Source organism: Myotis nattereri (assembly GCF_964212035.1).
Source record: "Myotis nattereri genome assembly, chromosome: X".
Classification (NCBI taxonomy): domain Eukaryota; kingdom Metazoa; phylum Chordata; class Mammalia; order Chiroptera; family Vespertilionidae; genus Myotis; species Myotis nattereri.
The window spans coordinates 147,714,019-147,736,583 of NC_138078.1; the positions used below are offsets into that span (position 1 = coordinate 147,714,019).

Sequence of the window (22,565 nt, forward strand, 5' to 3'; positions counted from 1 at the left end):
TCTGCTTTTCCGGTTCTGAGGCAAGGGGCTCCTCAGCCCAGCCCTCGATGAAGAATGGAAAAGGAACAGGAGTTTTATTGCTGGGGGCTTGGCCACGATGGGGGGAAGGCTTTTGGGGTGCCAGGCTGGGTGACAAGGCTGACAGCATTTGGAGAGTGTGTTGCCCTGAGCTAGTAATTTCTCCTGATTCAGCCTGGGTTTCTGCATGTGAGACAGGCACCTGGTTAGGTGTGCTGGGAGCACACACACGCTCTAGACTGGACATTGGTTTTTCTTTTCAGCTCATTTGAGAAGGAGAGAGCTGTGGCTGGAAGGCCAGGATAGTTCAACCGAAGGGCTTTCACGCTCTCCTTCCCTTAGGCTCTGGTCCCTCAAAACCAAAGAAGGGATCCCCTCTTTCAGCCCTAAGGAAGCCCTGTGAAAGAGTGATTGGATAGCAGAAGGGGTGGATGAAGAATACTTTCCTAGGTCTCAGTGTGTGCTTTCCAACTGTGTGAAGACTGAAGACGTGCTTGAGTTTCTAGAACATAACATACTCTGCTCTTCATCGGGGCCTTTGCACCTGATGTTCCTGCTGCTGTCAATGCACTTGTCCAAGTTCTTTATACATCTCGCTTCCGGTCATTCAGGTATCAGCTCAAGTGTTATGTCTTCAAAGAGGCCAGCAACCCACCATAATTACCTTCCCCAACATAACCTCCTTTTGCTGTCTTCATAACTCTCCCTTCTTTCTGATATTATTCATTTTCTTGACTGTTCTGACATGTCTACCCCGAGTACATCAACTACACAGGGATTAAAATCTTTATGTTTTCCCCCCAACATCTCCCCAGTGCCTATCACACACAGCACAAGGTAAACAGTTGGAGTCCATTAGTACTTGTCAAATACAGGTGAGATTAAGGCTTGGGAATCAGGCCTTCATTAGATCTCGGTTAGACAACCCCTCCCCCAGCCATATATAGTCTTTGGGCCTCACTTCCCTCCCCTATGAAATAGGCACATCATATAGATGTGTAACCTGATGGATACAGAAGAAGCCAGTAGCCCGGGATAGGCTAAGTAAATGGTGGCTTGGGTTACTATTATTGGTCTCCTGAGCTGGGATCAGGAGGCCTTTCCTTACTTCTGTAGAGCCATAACTAACCCAGCTCTGAGTCAGGGGCAGTGCACGCCCCCACAATGTCTACAGTGCTCACCATTCAAGGGTTTACATCTTCACCGCTTTATACCCCAACTCCCAGCTTGGCTTTGCAGGTCCTTCTCGCCTCCCCAGCTTCCCTCTTTGTTGGGGAGATGGGGCCAAGTGTTCAGAATGTGGTAACAGCGAAGGTGACTGGCCACTTCTGGCCTCAACTAGCGCCGGCTTTGGGGCTACCCAGCTCGGAGTCCCGCTGGCCATGGAAGCCTGGGCTTTAGGGCTCTCTTCCCAGGATGGAGGAACTGGCCTCTCCCAGGCCCGGGAACGCCCAGCGTGTGGCATGTGCACACAAGCCCGGCTGCAGTTCGTCGCCATCTAGGGAAGAGGGGGGCGCAGCGCAAAGGTTCTAACAGCTTTTTTTAGCTGGGCCCGCTGACTCACACCTTCCCCGCCCCGCCCTGCCCCGCCCCAAAGGGGCCCAGGGCCCCAGCCCTGGCTGTGAAAGTGTCAGGCCGGAAGTGAGAGACCGCAGGTCCCGGCGAAGGAAGCCACCCAGCTCCTAGCCCTGCTATCCGGCCCGCCTTGGAGAGTCTGGATGATTCAGGGCCAGGGCTGTGGGTAGACTGGTGTACTCTCGCCACAACAGGCCCACCTCTGCATTCCCCACGCCACGCGCAATAATTATCTGAGCTCTGAACACCTCCGAGAAGGTGACATCAATGAGTGGACTGAGAAACAGGAGTTGGCAAAGGGATATGGAACGGGGAGAACCCAGCCAGGCCAAGGACCGGCAGAAGCAGAGACCCCTCTAGAGGCATGAAAGGAACAGTACTTGTCAGTGGTTGCAAGAAGAAGCCTTTCTCACCTCGGGATTGACCCTCCCCCCTCCTTTACCGGGTGGACTGGGGAGCCCCACCCTGCCTAGAACACCTGGCAAGTCAAGACAGAGCGGACCGATTTATTACCTCCCCCGCCCGAAACAAGAAGCGCAAGCTGGCGGTGAGGGAGGGCCATACCACTGACACCGCGAGGGGAACTCGGGCTGGTCGACTGAACAGCAGGAGGGGGGACGAGGCCAAGTGGCAGTTCTGCTGGCGATGCTAGTGCGCCGTGCACGGAGCCCGCGGGATCCAGGTGGGGCAATACCAAGTGAGCACGCAGCCGTCAGATATGCTCAGTGCCTCCGCCTTCCAGCTGCCATCTCCAGGGCCAGCTGCGTGGCCGCTGGGACACCTAGGGCCCGCGAGAGCCGTTCCTCGCTCGGCACCAGCCAGGGTCCCGGGGAACCCGGGGATCGGTCCTCTGGGTCCTGCGTGCGGCGCTCCAGAGGAACCGCAAGGCCGTCCCCTGCCCCCTCTGGGCTGGGCTCCAGGCTGGGCCGGGTCTTGGGCGTCGTACGGGATTGAGGGTGATCAAGTGGGGAAGCGCTGGCGCTAGGAGACCTCGTAGCCTCTGGTCCCCCAGGATCTGGGCTGCGATCTGGGAATAGTAGGAACGCAGATTAGATTGGGGGGGGGGGGGGGCGTTGCATGGAGAGTTGGCCCCTTGCCCGAAGGTGGCCAGAAGACTCCAAATGCTGAGACAGAGACCCCGCCCCTTGTAAAAACCTTCCATCAGGGCCTGGACAGGTCCTTCAGGAACAGACACTACCCCTCAGGACACACAGCACCTCCTTTCCAGAAACCCTGCCTCTCCTGGATCCAGAACTCCTCAACCCTCAGAAATCATTTCCCACCGAAACCGGTTTGGCTCAGTGGATAGAGCGTCGGCCTGCGGACCGAAAGGTCCCAGGTTCGATTCCGGTCAAGGGCATTTACCTGGGTTGCGGGCACATTCCCAGTGGGAGATGTGCAGGAGGCAGCTGATCGATGTTTCTCTCTCATCGATGTTTCTAACTCTCTATCTCTCTCCGTTCCTCTCTGTAAAAAAGCAATAAAATATATTAAAAAAAGAAAGAAAGAAATCATTTCCCACAACCCCCAAAGGAAATAAAACCCCTCCCATCTAAGTCCCTAAAGTCTCCCATTGCACAACCCACCTCCCTCTACTCCCAACCCTTCCCCTTATGAGCCCTTGTCTTTAGGAACTAGGTCCCCTACCCTCTGCATCGCCCTCCCATCCCCTTCCCACTCAGCCTTCCCCTCCAAGGGTCACGCTTCCTTCCGAACACCTGCTTTTCACCCAAACCCCTTCCTCCTTCCTCCCTCTCAGTACCTTCTCATCCCTGGGACCCTCCCCTCCTCACCCCCACTTTTGAGGATGCCATGACCCCCTCACAGATACCAAACTCCCAACCTTCCCCACTGAGACCACCAAACCCTTCTCACCCAGTACCCCAGCCCCTCTATTCTGTGACTCTCTCCTTCCCTTTACAGATCCCAGATCCCTTTCCCCTGGGAAACCCACCATCTCCTTTCCGGGGTCCTCCCCCCCTCTCAGGCTTGCTGGGGTGGGTCTCAAGAGGTCTGCTCAGCACCAGGTGCAGCCGGGGGCCACCACTGCGAATCCGCTCCACGACCTGGGCGTGGGTGAGACCCTGAGTTGACTCTCCGTTAACTTGAAGCACGAGGTCACCAGCCTGTAAGAGTACAAGGCGAGGGGTGTTGTAGGAAGGGCAGGTGGAGAGCACCCTGACCAAGGAAGAGGGCGGGCTCACCTGCAAGCGACCACAGCGCTGTGCTGGCCCATCCTTCAGCAGCCCCCGCACTGCCAGGGGAGTGTCCCTGGCTGAATCTCGGCCTCCACTCAGCGTGAGGCCAAAGCCTGCAGAACCGCGAACCAGCTCCACACAGAATGGACCAGAGGCCTGGGGCGACTTTGAAGCATAACGTGGCTTAATCTGAGTCACTTGGGGTGGCCCAGTGGATGTCCCCAAGGTCTCTGACCGACGATGCTAGAGTAAGGACAGGAGTGTACATACGTTGCCAGTCTCCAGGCAGGTGGCCTGGATTAGGAGGACTAGGTGGTACCTGGGGCCGGTGTTCCACGAAAGTGGGATTAGGCAGGCGACTGTCCGTGACCTCTATGTCTGCAGAATCCAGATCACTAGTGGCTGGGGAATGAATGGAGGGAATCCAGGGTTGAACTCCATGTAAACGGCCTAGGTCCTGCCCGGTGAGTTACCATTCTAGCCTCATCTCATTGACTTGCCTCTGGACTGCACAGACTCAAATAACTGTCCTGACCCTGATTTAATAATCCCAGCCCTGGCTATTTGAATCATTCCCCACACCTTCCTACCTCCTTCTAATTACACTGGGACCTTGCACCTCATATAAACCATAGGCCCACCTTGGAGGGTACAACTCCAGGCTCCACCCTCTAATAGCCTATAAATCTCAACCAATTCCTGACATTTTGAGATCCCAGCCACAATGCATTTATAGGCTCCACCTTCTACACCAGTATTCCAGGCCTGCCCTTAATTTGGTGCTCGCTCTCCACCTTCTCCAGGCCCTGCTTCCTCAGGAATGACATTCAAAGCCTCCCTGATGGGGATCCTCACACCCTCAACTAATCTTCCAACACTCACCTACTGCCTTAACCCTCCCAGTGTCACCTCCTAGGAATATTCTAGGATAACCCAAGGCCCCGCGCCCTCGAATCTCCCTCCAAGACCTGTCCTCCTAACTCACACCAGCCCCTGGGAGCCCAGCTTCCAGTCCGCCCCCGCTCCCGGCCCCCTCACCAGCCCCCACCCCGCACTCACCATCTTTGGGGCGCAGACCCAATGTGGCCCCCGCCCTGCGTACCAGCGCCGCCACATCGGCCGCGGCTCTGGCCGCCAGGGGGCGCGCGTCCAGCCGCGCCAGGAGCTGCCTGGCGCTGGGCCCCACAGGCTGGGGAACACGGCGGCCTGTTCCGGACCGGTGGGGAGAACGGGTCAGCGAGACCCCGAGCCTCGGCGAACCCCCACACTCCCCGACGTCCGAAGACATAGAAGGCCCGGCAGGATCCCCGGAGCCGCCTCCCCCTCCCGCGGGAGTTGCGGAGGTCGCCGACTGTCTCCCTCTTATCCCTCCCCCCACCCCACCCCGCGAGCCCCAGCCTTCTCGGGTACACGCGTCGACCCCCCGACCGCCTCCACGACATCCCTGGGGACAGCTGTTTGGCCCCAGTATTCCTGCACCCTCCGAAGGCCCCGTGACTGTCCCTGAAACTCTCCGAATGCCCCTTCCTCACCCTCATTCCAAACTTTACCCCGCAATACGAGAGGGTCCCCGACTTCCCCAGATGTCCCACGAGAACACGGTCTCCCCGCTCCCCGTGGCCTGGGACTCCCGACTCCCCCTCCAGATGCCCTGGCCCCAGATTGCCCCTCTGCTTATCCCCAGGGGCCGCCCCTAAGCCCCCGAAATTCATCAAAGACCCTGGGCAGGCCCCTCCCACACATCTTCCCAGAGACTCCTGAGAGACGCCCTTCCCCCCCATGCAGGCGCGCAGCCCGGTGGCGCGGGTGCGGCAGGGTTCTCGAGCTCAGCCCGGGCCAGGCCGCTGGGCCCCTGCCACCCGAGTACCAGGCTGCCTGTTTACCACCTGTCAGAAGGCACGGGAAGGAGCACACAGGCGGGGAGAGGTGTGCGGGAGACGCGCCTCCCCCTCTCCCCCACCGCCTACCTCCTCTGCTCCCCCTAGGGTCCGTGGCGCCCCTCGTGTGCGCCTCCATGACCCAGAGTCGCCCGATGGACACACAGCCTGCCGCGACGCGCTCCGAGCGCCCGCGCGCGCTCACCTGGCTGCCCGCCCGGCCTGGCCGAGGTGAGGCCGGCCTGTTCCGTGCCTGGCGCCCCAGCCGGCAGGGTGACCTACCTGGCCGCCGGCAAGGAGGCCTGGCTGTGGGCGCCAGCGCTTGGCCTCCCTCTGCCTTCTGTCTGAACCCAACCTTGCCAGCATTCTCTGTGACCTTAGCACCGCTCCCTCAACCCTAATCCTTGCCACTTTCCCCAGGTTTGCAGCCCTGGTGGCATGCCTCCCCGAGAACCCCTGCCCCTACAATTCATCCCTGAGGCTGTCCTTGTACACCCCACTCCTTCACAAAATCCCCAGGACTAAGCATCCTCCAGTCGAAGAAATTCCCCACCTGCAGACCCTTGAGCACCCATCCAATTGGCAAGCTCCCCGTCCCATTTCAGAGCACTGAGGCTTCCCAGTGCTTGGCAGCCTGCCCTCACCATCCATGCATTCTGGCCTTTCAATCATGCCACAGTTTGCACGTCCATCCCACTCACGGATCTACAGAGCCTCAGTCTTGTGTTTCCCAATCTACCTCCCCTATCCACCAGTTCAGGAAACCCCCAGCGCAGGAATGGAAGCTGCCCTCTCACCTTTAGAGCTGGAAATATTGAGAGTGGGGTTTAGCAGTGAAGGAGGTTCAGTGTGTCCACCCCGCCCTTAGCGCCGAGGCTGACCTTGAGGCCCCTTGAGCAATCTGGGGCCACAGCTTGGGTCTTGAGGATTGCCTAGGGCAGTGGTCGGCAAACTGCAGCTCATGAGCCACATGCGGCTCTTTGGCCCCTTGAGTGTGGCTCTTTCACAAAATACCACGTGCGGGCGCGCATGTACAGTGCGATTGGAACTTCGTGGCCCATGCGCAGAAGTTGGTATATTGTGGAAGAGCCACACTCAAGAGGCCAAAGAGCCGCATGTGGCTCGCAAGCCACAGTTTGCCGACCAATGGCCTAGGGCAGTGGTTCTCAACCTTGGCTGCACATTAGAATCACCTGGGAATCTTTTTAAAATCCTGATTTCTGGGCCTCCTCCTCCGGAAATTCTGTTTCTTTATTACTCATGTTGTGGCCCCACCCCATCACAAAGAAACAGAATTTTCAGAGGATGAGACCCAGAAATCAGGATTTTAAAAGGATTCCCAGGTGATTCTAATGTGCAGCCAAGGTTGAGAACCACTGCCCTACAGTGAAACAGTCAGGGACCAAGTGAATGCTAGGGATGAGCTGCCTGAAGCCGGTGCTGTTGTCACCTGGCTGCTGGGCCCTGGGCAGGTGCCTGAGTCCCTGCAGCCCTGCTTCCTCCTCCATGAAGTGGTAGTCACAGGCTGTCTCTCACTGTCCCCATTCCTCCTTCCACTACAGTGACACTGTGCCCAACTGCTCCCCCTCTCGGGCCTATGTCCCCAGACATCCCACACCTTTTCAAATCCAGAAAGAGCTTCATTTCTCCCCTCTCATTGGCTGGTGTCCCCTCCCACCGAGGTGCCTTCAAAGCGTCCTCAAGTCCAGGACCTAACTGCGTCTCAACTGTCCAGGGGACCTGCCCTTCCCCGATGGTTTTTTTTTTTTAAATATATTTTATTGATTTTTTACAGAGAGGAAGGGAGAGGGATAGAGAGCTAGAAACATCGATGAGAGAGAAACATCGATCAGCTGCCTCCTGCACACCCCCTACTGGGGATGTGCCCAAAACCAAGGTACATGCCCTTGACTGGAATCGAACCTGGGACCCTTGAGTCCACAGGCTGATGCTCTATCCACTGAGCCAAACCGGTTAGGGCTCCCCGATGGTTTTTGAGCCCCCAACCCTATCAGGCTCAGGGCTTAAGCCCTCCCATGGCCCCAAAGGTTCTAAGGGCAGCCTCTCCCCAGCCCACTAGTTCCTCAGTAGGGATTGGCTGGCAGATATTCACTTCAAAGTTACTGAGTGCCTACTTGCGCCAAATCTGCACAGCCATGGGTGAACCTGAGAGGGGGCGGTGAAGGATGGAGAAAATACAGACAAGAGAAGAAAGCTGGGGATAAGTGGGGCGCTCCTTTCTGATGAACAGACAGCACCATGGCTTGCGGGCCTAGTCTTTATTTTATAGCCAGGCAAAGTAAGGGTGTGGTCAAGAGGTTTACAATGTTCTGGCAGGCTTCGAATCTACTCAATTACATGCACCTGATCAAGCTTTGTTTACTTTCTGCACCTCCTCAGCCCATATCACTCAGCCACGTGGGACCACAGGTTCGGACCATAAGGTTAAGCTTACAACTATCGCCTTTGGCTGTAATTGTGCTGGGACTTGCACGTGGCTTTGCCACGAGAGGATTGTGCCCTCTCATTAGTCCCAGGCTTGAACCTGTCCAAATGCTGTAGCCCAGTGGTTCTCAACCTTGGCTGCACATTAGAATCACCTGGGAATCTTTTTAAAATCCTGATTTCTGGGCCTCCTCCTCCAGAAATTCTGTTTCTTTGTTACTAATGTTGTGGCCCCGCCGAACCGGTTTGGGTCAGTGGATAGAGCGTCAGCCTTCGGACTCAAGGGTCCCGGGTTTGATTCCGGTCAAGGGCATGTACCTTGGTTGCGGGCACATCCCCAGTGGGGGGCGTGCAGGAGGCAGCTGATCGATGTTTCTCTCTCATCGATGCTTCTGACTCTCTATCCCTCTCCCTTCTTCTCTGTAAAAAATCGATAAAATATATTTAAAAAAATAATAATGTGTGGCCCCACCCCATAACAAAGAAACAGAATTTCCGGAGGAGGAGGCCCAGAAATCAGGATTTTAAAAAGATTCCCAGGTGATTCTAATGTGCAGCCAAGGTTGAGAACCACTACTGTAGCCGCTCTCCACACTGACTATGTGCAAAGCTCTGTTGGAGGCTGCAGAATTCCCAGGTAACTTGGGCTCCAGTTCTGCATCTCATTTTTAGGTGTCAGGTCTCAGCATGGGGCCTATAACTTCTCTGCACTCCACTTCCCCTTCTCACACGTGGAATAACAACATCCCCTGGGTGGAAGGACCCCAGCCCAGGGTCCAGGGATAAGAGAGGCACCCCGGGGTAGAGCGAGGCCAGGCGCTGGCGCCCACAGCCAGGCCTTGCAGGATGCCAGGTAGGTCACCCCGCCGGCTGGGGCGCCAGGCACCAAACCGGCCGATCCCATCAGGGCCAGACCAGAGCAGGCGGGCAGGTGAGCGCGCGCGGGCGCTCCAAACGCTTCCTTGGCGGGCCTGCGTCCATTTGGGTGACTCTGGGTCATGGAGGCGCACACGAGGGGCGCCACGGACCCTAGGGGGAGCAGAGGAGGTAGGCAGTGGGGGAGAGGGAGAGGCCCCGCCTGTGTGCTCCTTCCCGTGCCTTCTGACAGGTGGTAAACAGGCAGCCTGGTACTCGGGCAGCAGCAGCAGGCAGGGGCCCAGCAGCCCGGGCTGAGCTCGAGAGCCCTACCGCACCCGCGCCACCGGGCTGCGCGCCTGCATGGGGGCGGGGGGAGGGGCGTCTCTGGGGAGATGTGCAGGAGGGGCCTGCCCAGGGTCACTGGGTCTTTGATGAATTTCGGGGGCTTAGGGGCGGCCCCTGGGGATAAGCAGAGGGGCAATCTGGGGCCAGGGCATCTGGAGGGGGAGTCGGGAGTCCCGGGCCACGGGGAGGGGGGAGACCGTGTTCTCGTGGGACATCTGGGGAAGTCGGGGACCCTCTCGTATTGCGGGGTAAAGTTTGGAATGAGGGTGAGGAAGGGGCATTTGGAGAGTTTCAGGGACAGTCACGGGGCCTTCGGAGGGTGCAGGAATACTGGGGCCAAACAGCTGTCCCCAGGGATGTCGTGGAGGCGGGCGGGGTCCACGCGCGTACCCGCGAATGCTGGGGCTCGCGGGGTGGGGTGGGGGTAAGGGGGAGGGATAAGAGGGAGACAGTCGGCGACCTCCGCAACTCCCGCGGGCGGCTGGGGGGCGGCTCCGAGGATCCTGAGGGGTCTTCTATGTCTTCGGACGTCGGGGAGTGTGGGGGTTCGCCGAGGCTCGGGGTCTCACTGACCCGTTCTCCCCCACCGGTCCGGAACAGGCCGCCGTGCTCCCCAGCCTGTGGGCCCCAGCGCCAGCAGGCAGCTCCTTGAGCCCCCTGGCGGCCAGAGCCGCGGTCGAGGTCCTGGCGCTGGTTGTGTGGTTGGTGGGGGGAGGCCCAGAATGGGCCTGCACCCCAAGGACCTGCGTGTCATTGTTCCCCCACTGGATTATAAGCCTCTAAAGAAGAGGGGGTCTATTTTATTTATTTTTATTATTATTTTACATTTTTATTGATTTCAGAGAGGAAGGGAGAGGGAAAGACAAACATCAGTGATGAGAGAGAATCATTGCCCCTACTAGAGATGGAGCCTGCAATCAGGGCATGAGCCCTTGACTAGGAACCTTCTTTGCGCAGGCCGACACTCTAAACACCGGTCGGGGCTATTTTTTAATATTTGAACCTAGAGCTTGTCGAGTATTAAATCTTGCATCGGTGGGCATTATTTACATGTCTATTTTGTATTATTTTACACAACTGGCATTCACAGATTTTTTTCCCCTTAATTATTTATCTTACCTACACTTTCCATGCCAGTAGGGCATAGAAACATGTATACAGTACGCGATCAATAAATACTCGACAAATGCCTACACCACCCCTTACCACCCCTAGCTCCCGGAGCAATTATATTTCCCAGCATGCTTGGCGCTAAGTGCATCTCTGAAGTAAAAGAGCCGCAATTACTTCCCACGGCCCCTTATTCGCCCGTCGATGCCGCAGTGCTTCGTGGGAAAGGTAGTTCTAACTCCCGTCTTCCGGCCCCCGGCAAACTGAGCCCAAACTAAACTTCCCAGCAAGCAGCGCGCGGGCCGGGGAAGAGGAGCAAGATGGCGGAGTCTGAAGATGGTGTTTCGCGGCCGGCGGGACCCTCTACTGCCCCAATTTCGTTTAGCTTCAGTCGTACGGCTGCCCGAAGACGGCTGGCAGACCGGGGACACGACCCGGGTGCGGCTCCGGAAGAGAAGGAGTTCTTGAAGACCGTGGAAGGGAGGAAGCTGCACAGGTGAAGCGCTGGGTCTTTCATCCCTTGGAAATCGGTGCGGTGGGCGCATGGGGGAGGGCGCAGTCTGAATTGATTGTCTCGGTGACAGCGGCCTGGAAAGCCTGAGTACCGCGTGAGCAAATTCGTGGAGGAGAGAAGGCGGGCGTTTGTAGGACAGTAGGAACTGAGCCTGATGGCCCTGGGGATTGACGAGAGAGAATACATCCTGAGAGGGGGGTGTCTTTAGGATTTGGGAGCCCTGAGGTGCGTGCGTTCTGAAAGAAGAAAAGGAGGAGAGAATGACAGGACCCTAGTGTCTCAACTGAAATGGTGGGGCTTCTCCGATATGGGAACGGAATGGAGCGGCAGATTGGAGGGAAGCCATCCACGGCTTAATTCGGAAAGGCCGGTGTGGAGCCTGGAGCTCTGGAGAGAGTCTGAACTGAAGATGGTGATTTGTGGGTCATTGTGGAAGCCATGGACCGAGGACTGATTCCTGAAAGGCACAGTTAATTATTGGGGGTGGAGGAGAGGATCCAAAGAAGGTTCTCCAGTTATATCCAGAGATGTAACTGACGAACCAGACAGAGCCTGGCCCATTGACCTGGGGGTGAGTTTGGCTCTGTGTTTTCTCTGAATGAAGGGGTGTGGCTCAGCACCCACTGACCATGCTACTCTTCCGACTTAATCCCTTTGTGTTCACATCAGTGTGAATCCCTCAGAAGCCCCCAAGGAGCTCGTCATCCCTTTGATCCAGAATGACCTTCGAAGGCAGCCACTAACCCAGGCCCCTGGCCTATCCACAGATATTGAGGCCATTGGGGATGGGGTGCTGTCCCAGGCTGTGAAGGAGCTCATTGAGGGTGAGTGATCCATCTTTGCCTTGCCCCGGTGAAGGAAGAACACTAGAAAAGTGGAAGGGTATGGGTGGGGCCTCACTGCTCCCTCCCATTCTTCCTTAGAATCCAAGAAGTCTCTGGAGGAAAGAGAGAATGCGGGTGTCGACCCCACGCTCGCTATTCCCATGATCCAGAAAAGATGCACCCCCAACGAGGAAGGGGCAGGCAGCGAGCCCCGGGCAGAGACAGTGAGCTGGCCCCTCGCCCCCCTCCTGCCCCAGCCTCTCTTTTCCCTATCTGCCAGGCCTTCCCTGCACAGAGCAGGGAAAGTCTGTGTGTGTATTAGAGGCCTGCTGCCTACCCCTTCCTCCTTCCATCCTTTGGAGTGTTTGAGGATCACCAAGGAGATTGATGTAATGGGGTTAGAATGAGTGAAGGGGAGGGGTAGTAGATGAAGTCAGAAATGGGAGCTAAATCAAGTAGGCCCTTGTGGGCCATGGTGAGGACTTTGGATTTACTCTGAATGAGATGAGAACCATGAGCAGAGAAGGGACAAGGTATGATTTGACAGGATTTCTCTGGCTGCTGCAAGCCAAACAGACTGGTAAGCAGAGATGGAAGCAAGGAGACCTACTGGCTACAGATGATGGAGACTGAGACAAGAATGGTAGGAGAGAGACTTGGAAGGACCGCTAGGGTTTAATGAGAAAGGGAAGAGCAGGGTGAGTACTCCTAATGGCAGCAGCAACCCAGACAACGGCATTTTGGCAGGAAATCGATGTGATGTGTGTCCAACATCGAGGCAACTTGTGTGTCTGGAGTGAGTATAAAGAATTGAGGGAATTAAAAACAAGAATTGAGGGAGTGATGATGGGATTTGAGACCATGAGAGGTGAGGGTTGTGTCTACAGAAGGAACCAAGTCTGTCTTTCATACCCATAGACCTGCATTTTACCTCTTCATTCACAGTTTTTTGCAGTGCTTTTGTTGTTTTGTTTTGAAATTTTTATTTATTGATTTTAGAGAGAGAGAAAGGGAGAAAGAAGGAGAGAGAGAAACATTGAGTTGTTATTCCACCCAATTTATGCATTCATTGGTTGAGTCTTGTATGCATCCTGACTGGGGATTGAACCCACAACCTTAGCATAGAAAGATGATGCTCTAACCAACTGGGCTGCAGTGCTTCTTTGAAGCCTAGTTTTGTTTTTTTGGTTTTTGTTTTTAAAATATATTTTATTGATTTTTTACAGAGAGGAAGGGAGAGGGATAGAGAGTTAGAAACATCGATGAGAGAGAAACATCAACCAGCTGCCTCCTGCACACCTCCTACTGGGGATGTGCCCGCAACCCAGGTACATGCCCTTGACTGGAATCGAACCTGGGACCTTTCAGTCCGCAGGCCGATGCTCCATCCACTGAGCCAAACCGGTTTCGGCGCCTAGTTTTGTTTTGTTTTGTTTTGTTTTCTTTTCTTTCTTTATTTTAATGCTCACCTGAGGATGTTTTTCTACTAATTTTTAGAGAGAGTGGGAGGGAGAGAGAGAGAGAGAAACATTAATGTGAGAGAAAGACACATTGATTGGTTGCCCTCCCACACTCCCCAACCAGGGCTGGAGATGGAGTCTGCAACCGAGGTACATGCCCTTGACCGGAATTGAACCCAGAACCCTTCATTCTGCAGGCTGCCGCTCTTTCTACTGAGCCAAACGAGCTAGGGCTGGAGCCTAGTTTTCTTACAGCCCCAGACCACCATTTCTTTTGACTGAACTGTTCTCATCAGTCTTCAGATGTCTTCTGGTTTCTCTCATCATAAAAAAAGTGAAGTGACTTTCACTTCACTCTCCAACCTATTCTAGCTTTGGCCTCATTTCTCTCGTTTTCCCTCCTCTTGCAGTTCCATCCATCCTTCCTCTCCCTCAGCCTAGAAACCTTATCATCACCTTTGACTCGCCTCTTTATTTCATACCATATATAATCTGTCAGCAGAATCCTATCATCTCCCTTTTCAAAATACATCTAGAATCTGACCACTTCTCCCCATCCACTGCTGGCATGCTGGCCTGAACCACTAGCATCTCTCATCTGATCTATTACAGTTACTCACTAGCTCAGGGGTGGGCAAACTTTTTGACTCGAGGGCCACAATGGGTTCTTAAACTGGACCGGAGGGCCGGAACAAAAGCATGGATGGAGTGTTTGTGTGAACTAATATAAATTCAAAGTAAACATCATTACATAAAAGGGTACAGTCTTTTTTTTTTTTTAGTTTTATTCATTTCAAACGGGCCGTAGGTTGCCCACGGCTGCACTAGCTGGTCCCCCTTGGGGCTGCCACCCTCTTGTGACTCCTGACCAGCTCTCTTTTATATATATTTATTGATTTATATATATTACTGATTTTTTACAGAGAGGAAGGGAGAGAGATAGAGAGTTAGAAACATCAATGAGAGAGAAACATCAATCAGCTGCCTCCTGCACACCTCCTACTGGGGATGTGCCCGCAACCCAGGTACATGCCCTTGACTGGAATCGAACCTGGGACCTTTCAGTCCGCAGGCCGATGCTCCATCCACTGAGCCAAACCGGTTTCGGCGCCTAGTTTTGTTTTGTTTTGTTTTGTTTTCTTTTCTTTCTTTATTTTAATGCTCACCTGAGGATGTTTTTCTACTAATTTTTAGAGAGAGTGGGAGGGAGAGAGAGAGAGAGAAACATTAATGTGAGAGAAAGACACATTGATTGGTTGCCCTCCCACACTCCCCAACCAGGGCTGGAGATGGAGTCTGCAACCGAGGTACATGCCCTTGACCGGAATTGAACCCAGAACCCTTCATTCTGCAGGCTGCCGCTCTTTCTACTGAGCCAAACGAGCTAGGGCTGGAGCCTAGTTTTCTTACAGCCCCAGACCACCATTTCTTTTGACTGAACTGTTCTCATCAGTCTTCAGATGTCTTCTGGTTTCTCTCATCATAAAAAAAGTGAAGTGACTTTCACTTCACTCTCCAACCTATTCTAGCTTTGGCCTCATTTCTCTCGTTTTCCCTCCTCTTGCAGTTCCATCCATCCTTCCTCTCCCTCAGCCTAGAAACCTTATCATCACCTTTGACTCGCCTCTTTATTTCATACCATATATAATCTGTCAGCAGAATCCTATCATCTCCCTTTTCAAAATACATCTAGAATCTGACCACTTCTCCCCATCCACTGCTGGCATGCTGGCCTGAACCACTAGCATCTCTCATCTGATCTATTACAGTTACTCACTGGCTCAGGGGTGGGCAAACTTTTTGACTCGAGGGCCACAATGGGTTCTTAAACTGGACCGGAGGGCCGGAACAAAAGCATGGATGGAGTGTTTGTGTGAACTAATATAAATTCAAAGTAAACATCATTACATAAAAGGGTACAGTCTTTTTTTTTTTTTAGTTTTATTCATTTCAAACGGGCCGTAGGTTGCCCACGGCTGCACTAGCTGGTCCCCCTTGGGGCTGCCACCCTCTTGTGACTCCTGACCAGCTCTCTTTTATATATATTTATTGATTTATATATATTACTGATTTTTTACAGAGAGGAAGGGAGAGAGATAGAGAGTTAGAAACATCAATGAGAGAGAAACATCAATCAGCTGCCTCCTGCACACCCCCTACTGGGGATGTACCCGCAACCCAGGTACATGCCCTTGACCGGAATCGAACCTGGGACCTTTCAGTCCACAGGCTGACGCTCTATCCACTGAGCCAAACCAGTCAGGGCCTGACTAGCTCTCTTAATTAATTTCTTGCCAGCCCTCTCTGCCTCCACATCTCTGTTTCAGTTAGGTTGACTTTCATGATGCTTTTCACGCACACCAGATCTTATTTGCCTCAGGGCCTTTGCTCTTACTGTTTTCTCTACTTGCATCACTTTCTTCTCACATCCTCATGGCTCCCTGTTATCTCCGTCTGGTCTCTGCTCAAAATGTCAACTCAGTGACACTCCCTTCTTCATCTCTCTTATCTCCTTAACCTGCTTTTCTTTCCTTCAGATAACTTATCACCACCTGATATACCCTGTTTTATGTATTTCATTTCTTCTGTGTCCTACAATTAGAACATAAGCCCACAAGGTCAGGATTTTTTGTCTGTTTTGTTCATTGCCTTATCGCCAGCACCTAGAACAGTACCTGGCACTGCATAGGTGCTTTGTAAATATTTGTTGAAGGACTGAACTAGAGGCATAAAGTGAGGGATGGCAAGAGGAAATCAAAAGTTACCCTTAAGCTGATTGGAAAAGAAGCATTGAGGGTTACCCAGTAGGTGATAGCAAATGCACTTCAGAGGCCTGCTACTGTAAGCAAAGTCTGACTGTCCTTCCTCCTCCTGAACCCACAGGTGCCCAAGGAGGCCAATTACGAGGCAGTCCCTGTGGAGGCCTATGGGCTGGCCATGTTGCGGGGCATGGGCTGGAAACCTGGCCAGGGCATCGGTCGCACCTTCAAACAGTGAGTTCTGGGGTAGGGCCATGGGGACAACTGACAGAATAGTAAACGAGACCCCTGCGGTTACTGCTCACCCAGAACCATCTAGGCATGGGAAGGGCACATTACCACCCTAACCAATTCAGTAGTCTCTTCCACTGCTGTTTCAGACTCCTATTTGCCCTTTGAAACTCCATGATTGGATCCCATTTATGGAAAGATTGCCTCTCTGGGCATCAACTTCCTTGTCGGAAAAATGGGGATAATAACAGCATTGACTTCCCAGGTCTGTTGTGAGAAATAAGTGAACTTATACATGTAAAGCACTCGCAGGAGGTCCTGGCCCCAAATAAGCATAGACTAGGCATTGCTATTACCACACAGACTTACAGTCCCTCTCCACAGTTCTAAACTCCAAAAAATTCTGAAAACCAAACTTTTTTTTCATAAATGCTTTGGCAGCCAAATGTGACCTGAATTGACATTGTTTTATAATGTATTTCTCCTGCTCAGTATGAATATTTGTATGATTTCCCCTGTAGAAATATTAGTGTGTTTGGTTATACTATGGATCTTATGTAATGGGTGGCATGTGTAACATGTTATGAGGTTGAATCTAATGAAATTGCTGTTTCTGTAGGTCAAAAGTGTTCCTACTATGAGATGGGGAAGTATACTCTTGAACATTTTGAAAGGGTGGGAGTTGGGTAGGGTTTGGGGGACAATGGAGCATTGAAGACCTTTACATACCCCACCAAGCCCATATTTTGTGCTCTCTACAGAGTGGTGAAGCCTCGTGTCAACTCACTGAGACCTAAAGGGTTAGGACTGGGCGCCAACCTGGCTGAGGTCCAGGCCCTGGCCCCCACTGGCCCCCACCATCCTCGGAAGCCCGGTGAGGAGCAAGAGAAGGATAAGGAAGACCAGCCTCAAGGACTGGTAGCTGGAGGAGCTGTGGTGGTTCTCTCTGGCCCTTATCGAGGACTCTATGGGAAGGTAAGGAACCAAGATGTGCCAGGAGCCCAAAACAGGCAGCAGGAAAGATTGATGTGAGGGTCAGAACGAAGAAGAATTTGGTTTGGGAGAGAAAGACTGGAAGTCCTTGTCTTTTAGGCCTTATTTGGTAACTCAGGACTATTTGCTGGGCCTTTCTGAGCCTCAGTTTCTAACTAAAGGGGAGAGAATGCCATATGCCACAAGTGCATAAGGATTAAATGCTTAAAATATGTCCAAGCCCCACAGTCTAGTGGGGGGAACAAGGGACTAGGCCTGGTCCGAGCCCTCAGGGGTCACAATCTGGTGGAGGAGACACAGGGACCAGTCCCAGACCTCAGGGTCAGAGTCCACCTTCAGATGTCAGTGGCCATCCCTCAGACTCACCTTCCAGGACCTGGCCTGGACCAAGCCTGGTCCCCACTCTCAGGGGTCACAGTCTGCTGGGGGAGACACAGGGGTCAGGCCGATTAGAGGTAAGGGTGGAAAGCTTGGTCCTAGAAATGTAGGTCGAGTCCACTCAACCTTTGCCTAACTACTTCTTCCCAACACTTTAGGTGGAAGGCCTGGATCCTGACAATGCCCGGGCCATGGTTCGCTTGGCCATGGGGAACCACATGGTGACTGTTAGTGAGTACTGCCTACAGCCTGTCTCCCAGCAGGAATTTGTCAAGAAGTCCAAGAACTCCTTGGATCCCAGTGAGTGAGCCTCTTACCCAGCTGGGGATGAGAGGGCATGTCTTGGGCTCACATGGTGTGTGTGTGTGTGTGTGTGTGTGTGTGTGTGTGTGTGTGTGTGTGTGATCTGCGGGCGGGGGGTGGGGGGCGCGCAGCAGTGAGAGTGGAGATAGTGGTTTATTCAGTTGGACTGAAGAAAGGTTGATCTAGTAACCCTGAGTCTTTAGCCTCTTTCTGAACTAGAAAAAACGGGTGTGGAAACCATTTTCTACCCTCAGGAGGTCTATTTAGGGTGGTGAACCTCTCTTTTGCTAGGGGGTGAGAGCAGCTAGGACTACGGCATAACTGGGGAGGAAGGCACTTTAGGCATGTCGGCAGAATGGGGCAGTTTGGCAGATGGGAGATGGGTGCCAGCAGAGCTCCCCAGGACTCCTAGCCCACACTAGGCAGGTGGCTTGGGCAGGCACTGTCGGCCCAGGTTGTGGCGGTTGAGAAAGGCTTCCTGGCAAAGGCATGCTTGGAAGAAGGGACACTTTGGCGGATGGGAGGTGGTCTGAGGCTGAGATGTGGCTTGGGGGGAAAGAGTGAGACATTGAAGGTCTTTCCTGATTCTCCCCCTTGAATAGGCCATGTGAGCAAAACTTCCTCAGGGCAACAGAACGGAGCAGCCTCAATGAGGAAGGGTTCAGAACTTCCCACCCAGCAGGGAGCAGAAGAGAAGCGGAAACACCTTCCAGACCGGTGGGGCCCTGGGCATCTGGGATGACGGAGGAAGGTAGGGGTGTGGGGAGGCTCCAGCAGTCAGAGAAGGCTTCCAGGGCAAGACAGGTACATAGAAGGAACTAGAAACGGTACTATGGGTGGGTTTTACAGCATCGGCCAAGGTGGGGCAACTGGAACGCACGACTGACTAAGCCTGGTGTCTGCCCTGTCTCCACAGACAAGATGAGCCTCCAGCCAAGAGTGAGAAAGCAGCCTCGAGGAGGCAGCACTGGTTGCACAGGGACCTGCGTGTGCGCTTTGTGGACAAACTGTACAAGCGCGGCCAGTATTACAACACCAAGGTGGGCACCCGCAGCCTAGGTCCCCTTCCTCCCCCAGGAACTGGGCCCCCTTCGCTCTCTAACATTCTCATGTCCCCTGACCCTCTCCCCAGATGATAATCGAAGATGTCCTCAGCCCAGATACTTGTGTGTGTCGGACAGATGAAGGCCAGGTCCTGGATGGTGAGTCTGAGGGATGGCCACTGGGTTATCATCATCCTGGAGGCTGATCAAGAAGACTGTCTTAGCCCTAGCCAGTTTGGCTCAGTGGCTAGAGCATCAACTTATGGACTGAAGGGTCCCGGGTTTGATTCCGGCCAAGGGCACATGTCTGGGTTGTGGGCTCAATCCCCAGTAGGGGGCATGTAGGAAGCAGCAGATCAATGATTCTCTCATCATTGATGTTTCTATCTCTCTCCCTCTTCCTTCCTCTCTGAAATCAATAAAAATGTATTTTTTTAAAAAAGAAGAAGGCTGTCTTAGACAACAGCCTGCCCAGGCAAAAGCTGGGAGGTTGAGGGTTTTTTTTAAATATATTTTTATTAATTTCAGATAGGAAGAGAGAGATAGAAACATCAATGATTAGAGGGAATCATTGATTGGTTGCCTCCTGCACGCCCCCTACTGGGGATCGAGCCTGCAAGCGGGCATGTGCCCTTGACCAGAATCGAACCTGGGACCCTTCAGTCCACAGGCCGACGCTCTATCCACTGAGCCAAAACAGCTAGGGCAGAGTTGAGGTTTTTTGCAAGGCCCAGCATCCTCTAACACAATGTTACGTACCTGAGCCCCGCTTCCCACATCTGCAAAATTATCCTGGAAATGACCCATTTCTTCCTATTGTAACTGATGCCTTATGTGGGTGTGTATTGAACTCCTCATTCAGGGCAGGGCTTAAACATGGTCACAGTAGGCAGTGTCTTGTTATCACCACCACCCATCATTGTATGTAAATGCTCCCTTTCATACAACTATTGCTAGGAACTGCTCCTTAGGTTTCCTCATCTGTGAAATGGGTGTAGTGGGACTCCCATCTGTCAACAGGGTACAGGTGGCTCCAGAGAATACAGGAAAGACCCTTCTGACAGGACCTGGCTGGGCTGGCCCTTGGCTGCAGACTTCACTCCCCTTTCCTTCTCTGCAGGCATCAGGGAATACATGCTCGAGACCCTCATCCCCAAGGTCCAGGACAAACGGGTGATGGTGGTGCTGGGGCCACGGGCTGGAAGGGTGAGTCCCGGACCTGGGAATGGGCAGTGGGAACATACAAGGGATGTCCCAGGGTCTGGGTTGGCCTGGCTGACTTCAACTGTCCCTACTCTAGGTGGGCCATCTGCTGAGCTGGGACAGAGAGAAGAGCCAGGCTGTGGTTCAGCTGCGGAGAGAGAATCGGGTGGTGGAGCTTCACTATGATGCTGTTTGCGAGTACATAGGCCCCACTGACTCAGATGACGACTGACCCGTGGACCCATTCCATTCCCCAGTTGCCACTTATTGTTTGGTTGTGTTGTTTTTTTCAGTTACCAGTTCTGTACAGTGTGAAAAGCCTGCCTTTGTCACTGTTCTGTCCTGCATTTGCAATATAGCCCTGTGACAGGGACAGGGCATGAAATGGATAGGCCAGAAGGGAGGCTGGAAACAAACCTAGTATTTATCAGCAGTTCATATAAAATAAAAAGCATTTCAAATACTTAGACGAAGAGCTCATAAATGGTATGCTGAGCTGTGAGTGGAGGTGGGAGGTGCGCCGAGGTGGGAACCACTTCATTTTTCAGCCCTACTGCCCTCCTTGGGCTGCCAGACAATTGAAAGGATCCATTCGCTCACAGACTCACTCAGAACACAGAAGCTATTAAATCTGTCCCCTCAGCAGATACTACGGAGTCTGGAACACCACATCTCTGCTTCTCATCTTGGTCCAGAGCATAACTTGAGTCCAATGATGGCAGTCAAGAGGAAGGGAAGCATCTACCCATGAATGGGCTATGTTAGCACTGCTTTCCAAAGGAGCCATTTAATTTCATGGATCCCATTTTAGTCCCAAAACTTTGGCTTGAAGGTAAAAAAATTTTTGCCTTGCGGCCAGGTAGCTCATTTGGTTAGAGTCATCCCATTAGGCCAAGGTTTTGGGTTTCATCCCTGGTCAGGGCACAAAAAGAATCAACCAGTGAATACATACATAAGTGGAACAACAAATTGATGCTTCTCCCTTTTTTTAAAAAAGTTTGTTTTATTGCTTAAAGTATTACAAAGAGTATTACATATGTCTCCCTTTTTTCCCCCCTTGACATTCCCCCGGCCTCCCCTACCACCCAGTGTCTTTGTCCATTGGTTATGCTGATATGCATGCATACAAGTCCTTCGGTTGATCTCTTACCCCCCTGCCTACTGCCCCCACAGCCCTCCCCAGCCTTCCCGCTGTAGTTTGACAGTCTGTTCGATGCTGCTCTGCCTCTGTATCTATTATTGTTCATAAGTTTATAATGGTCTCTATTATCCATGAATGAGTGAGATCATGTGGTATTTTTCCTTCATTGACTGGCTTATTTCACCTGGCATAATGCTCTCCAGTTCCATCCATGCTGTTGCAAATGGTAAAAACTCTTCTTTTTTACAGCAGCGTAGTATTCCATTGTGTAGATGTACCACTGTTTTCTAATCCATTCATCTGCTGATGGGCACTTAGGCTGTTTCCAAATCTTAGCTATGGTGAATTGTGCCGCTATGAACATAGGGGTGCATATATCCTTTCTGATTGGTGTTTCTGGTTTCTTGGGATATATTTTTAGAAGTGGGATCACTAGGTCAAATGGGAGTTCCATTTTTAACTTTTTGAGGACACTCCATACTGTCTTCCATAGTGGCTGCACCAGTCTGCATTCCCACCAGCAGCGCACGAGTGTTCCTTTTTCTCCACATCCTCTCCAGCACTTGTCGTTTGTTGATTTGTTGATGATAGCCATTCTGACAGGTGTGAAATGATACCTCGTTGTTTTGATTTGCATCTCTCTGATGATTAGTGACTTTGAGCATGTTTTCATATGTCTCTTGGCTTTTTAAATGTCCTCTTTTGAAAAGTGTCTATTTAGGTGCTTTGCCCATTTTTTTATTGGATTATTTATCTTCCTTTTGTTAAGTTGTATGAGTTCCCTATAAATGTTGGAGATTAAACCTTTATTGGTGATAACATTGGCAAATATGTTCTCCCATGCAGTGGGCTTTCTTGTTGTTTTGTTGATGGTTTCTTTTGCTGTGCAGAAGCTTTTAATTTGGTGTAGTCCCATTTGTTCATTTTCTCTTTAGTTTCAAGTGCCCTAGGCGCTGTATCAGTGAAGAAATTGCTTCAGCATATGTCTGAGATTTTGTTGCCTTTGGATTCCTCTAGTATTTTTATGGTTTCCCGTCGTACATTTAAGTCCTTTATCCATTTTGAGTTTAGTTTTGTGTATGGTGTAAGTTGGTTCCCTTACTTTCTCTCTCTAAAAAAATAAAAGCTGAGAAGGGCTCTGTCTCAGGTAGAATTTGGTTGCTCCAGGTAACTGGATTCTCAAAAAGGTTATTGTCAAAGAATCCTCAAACTTTTCTGTTTAATGGTCTGAGATACAAAAATCAATGAGGGAAGTCAGAGTTTAGGCACAATTGGTTTTTTTTTTTAAAT

The 22,565-nt window shown here is 52.4% G+C and overlaps 2 protein-coding genes across 3 annotated transcripts; one reads left to right on the forward strand and one right to left on the reverse strand.

Annotated features, from left to right (window-relative positions):
* Positions 1 to 2,080: 2,080 nt before the first annotated feature.
* Positions 2,081 to 5,865, reverse strand: MAGIX (MAGI family member, X-linked). 2 transcript variants are annotated; one of them, XM_081115118.1, is made up of 6 exons: positions 5,759 to 5,865; positions 4,851 to 4,997; positions 4,111 to 4,193; positions 3,798 to 4,034; positions 3,548 to 3,719; positions 2,084 to 2,620 (listed from the first exon to the last, which is right to left on the reverse strand). In XM_081115118.1, exons 1-6 carry the CDS (start codon positions 5,805 to 5,807, stop codon positions 2,316 to 2,318), a joined length of 993 nt encoding a protein of 330 aa, XP_080971244.1. In that variant the 5' UTR covers positions 5,808 to 5,865; the 3' UTR covers positions 2,084 to 2,315. The 2 variants fall into 2 exon arrangements, with proteins under 2 accessions (XP_080971243.1, XP_080971244.1); XM_081115117.1 differs by lacking the exon at positions 5,759 to 5,865 and having other exon boundaries at positions 2,081 to 2,620; positions 4,851 to 5,349.
* Positions 5,866 to 10,727: 4,862 nt separating this feature from the next.
* GPKOW (G-patch domain and KOW motifs) lies at positions 10,728 to 20,601 on the forward strand. The gene is made up of 11 exons (XM_081081375.1): positions 10,728 to 10,922; positions 11,610 to 11,764; positions 11,864 to 11,988; positions 16,108 to 16,217; positions 16,976 to 17,189; positions 17,744 to 17,885; positions 18,491 to 18,605; positions 18,805 to 18,928; positions 19,021 to 19,090; positions 20,052 to 20,137; positions 20,232 to 20,601. Exons 1-11 carry the CDS (start codon positions 10,747 to 10,749, stop codon positions 20,364 to 20,366), a joined length of 1,452 nt encoding a protein of 483 aa, XP_080937501.1. The 5' UTR covers positions 10,728 to 10,746; the 3' UTR covers positions 20,367 to 20,601.
* Positions 20,602 to 22,565: the final 1,964 nt, after the last annotated feature.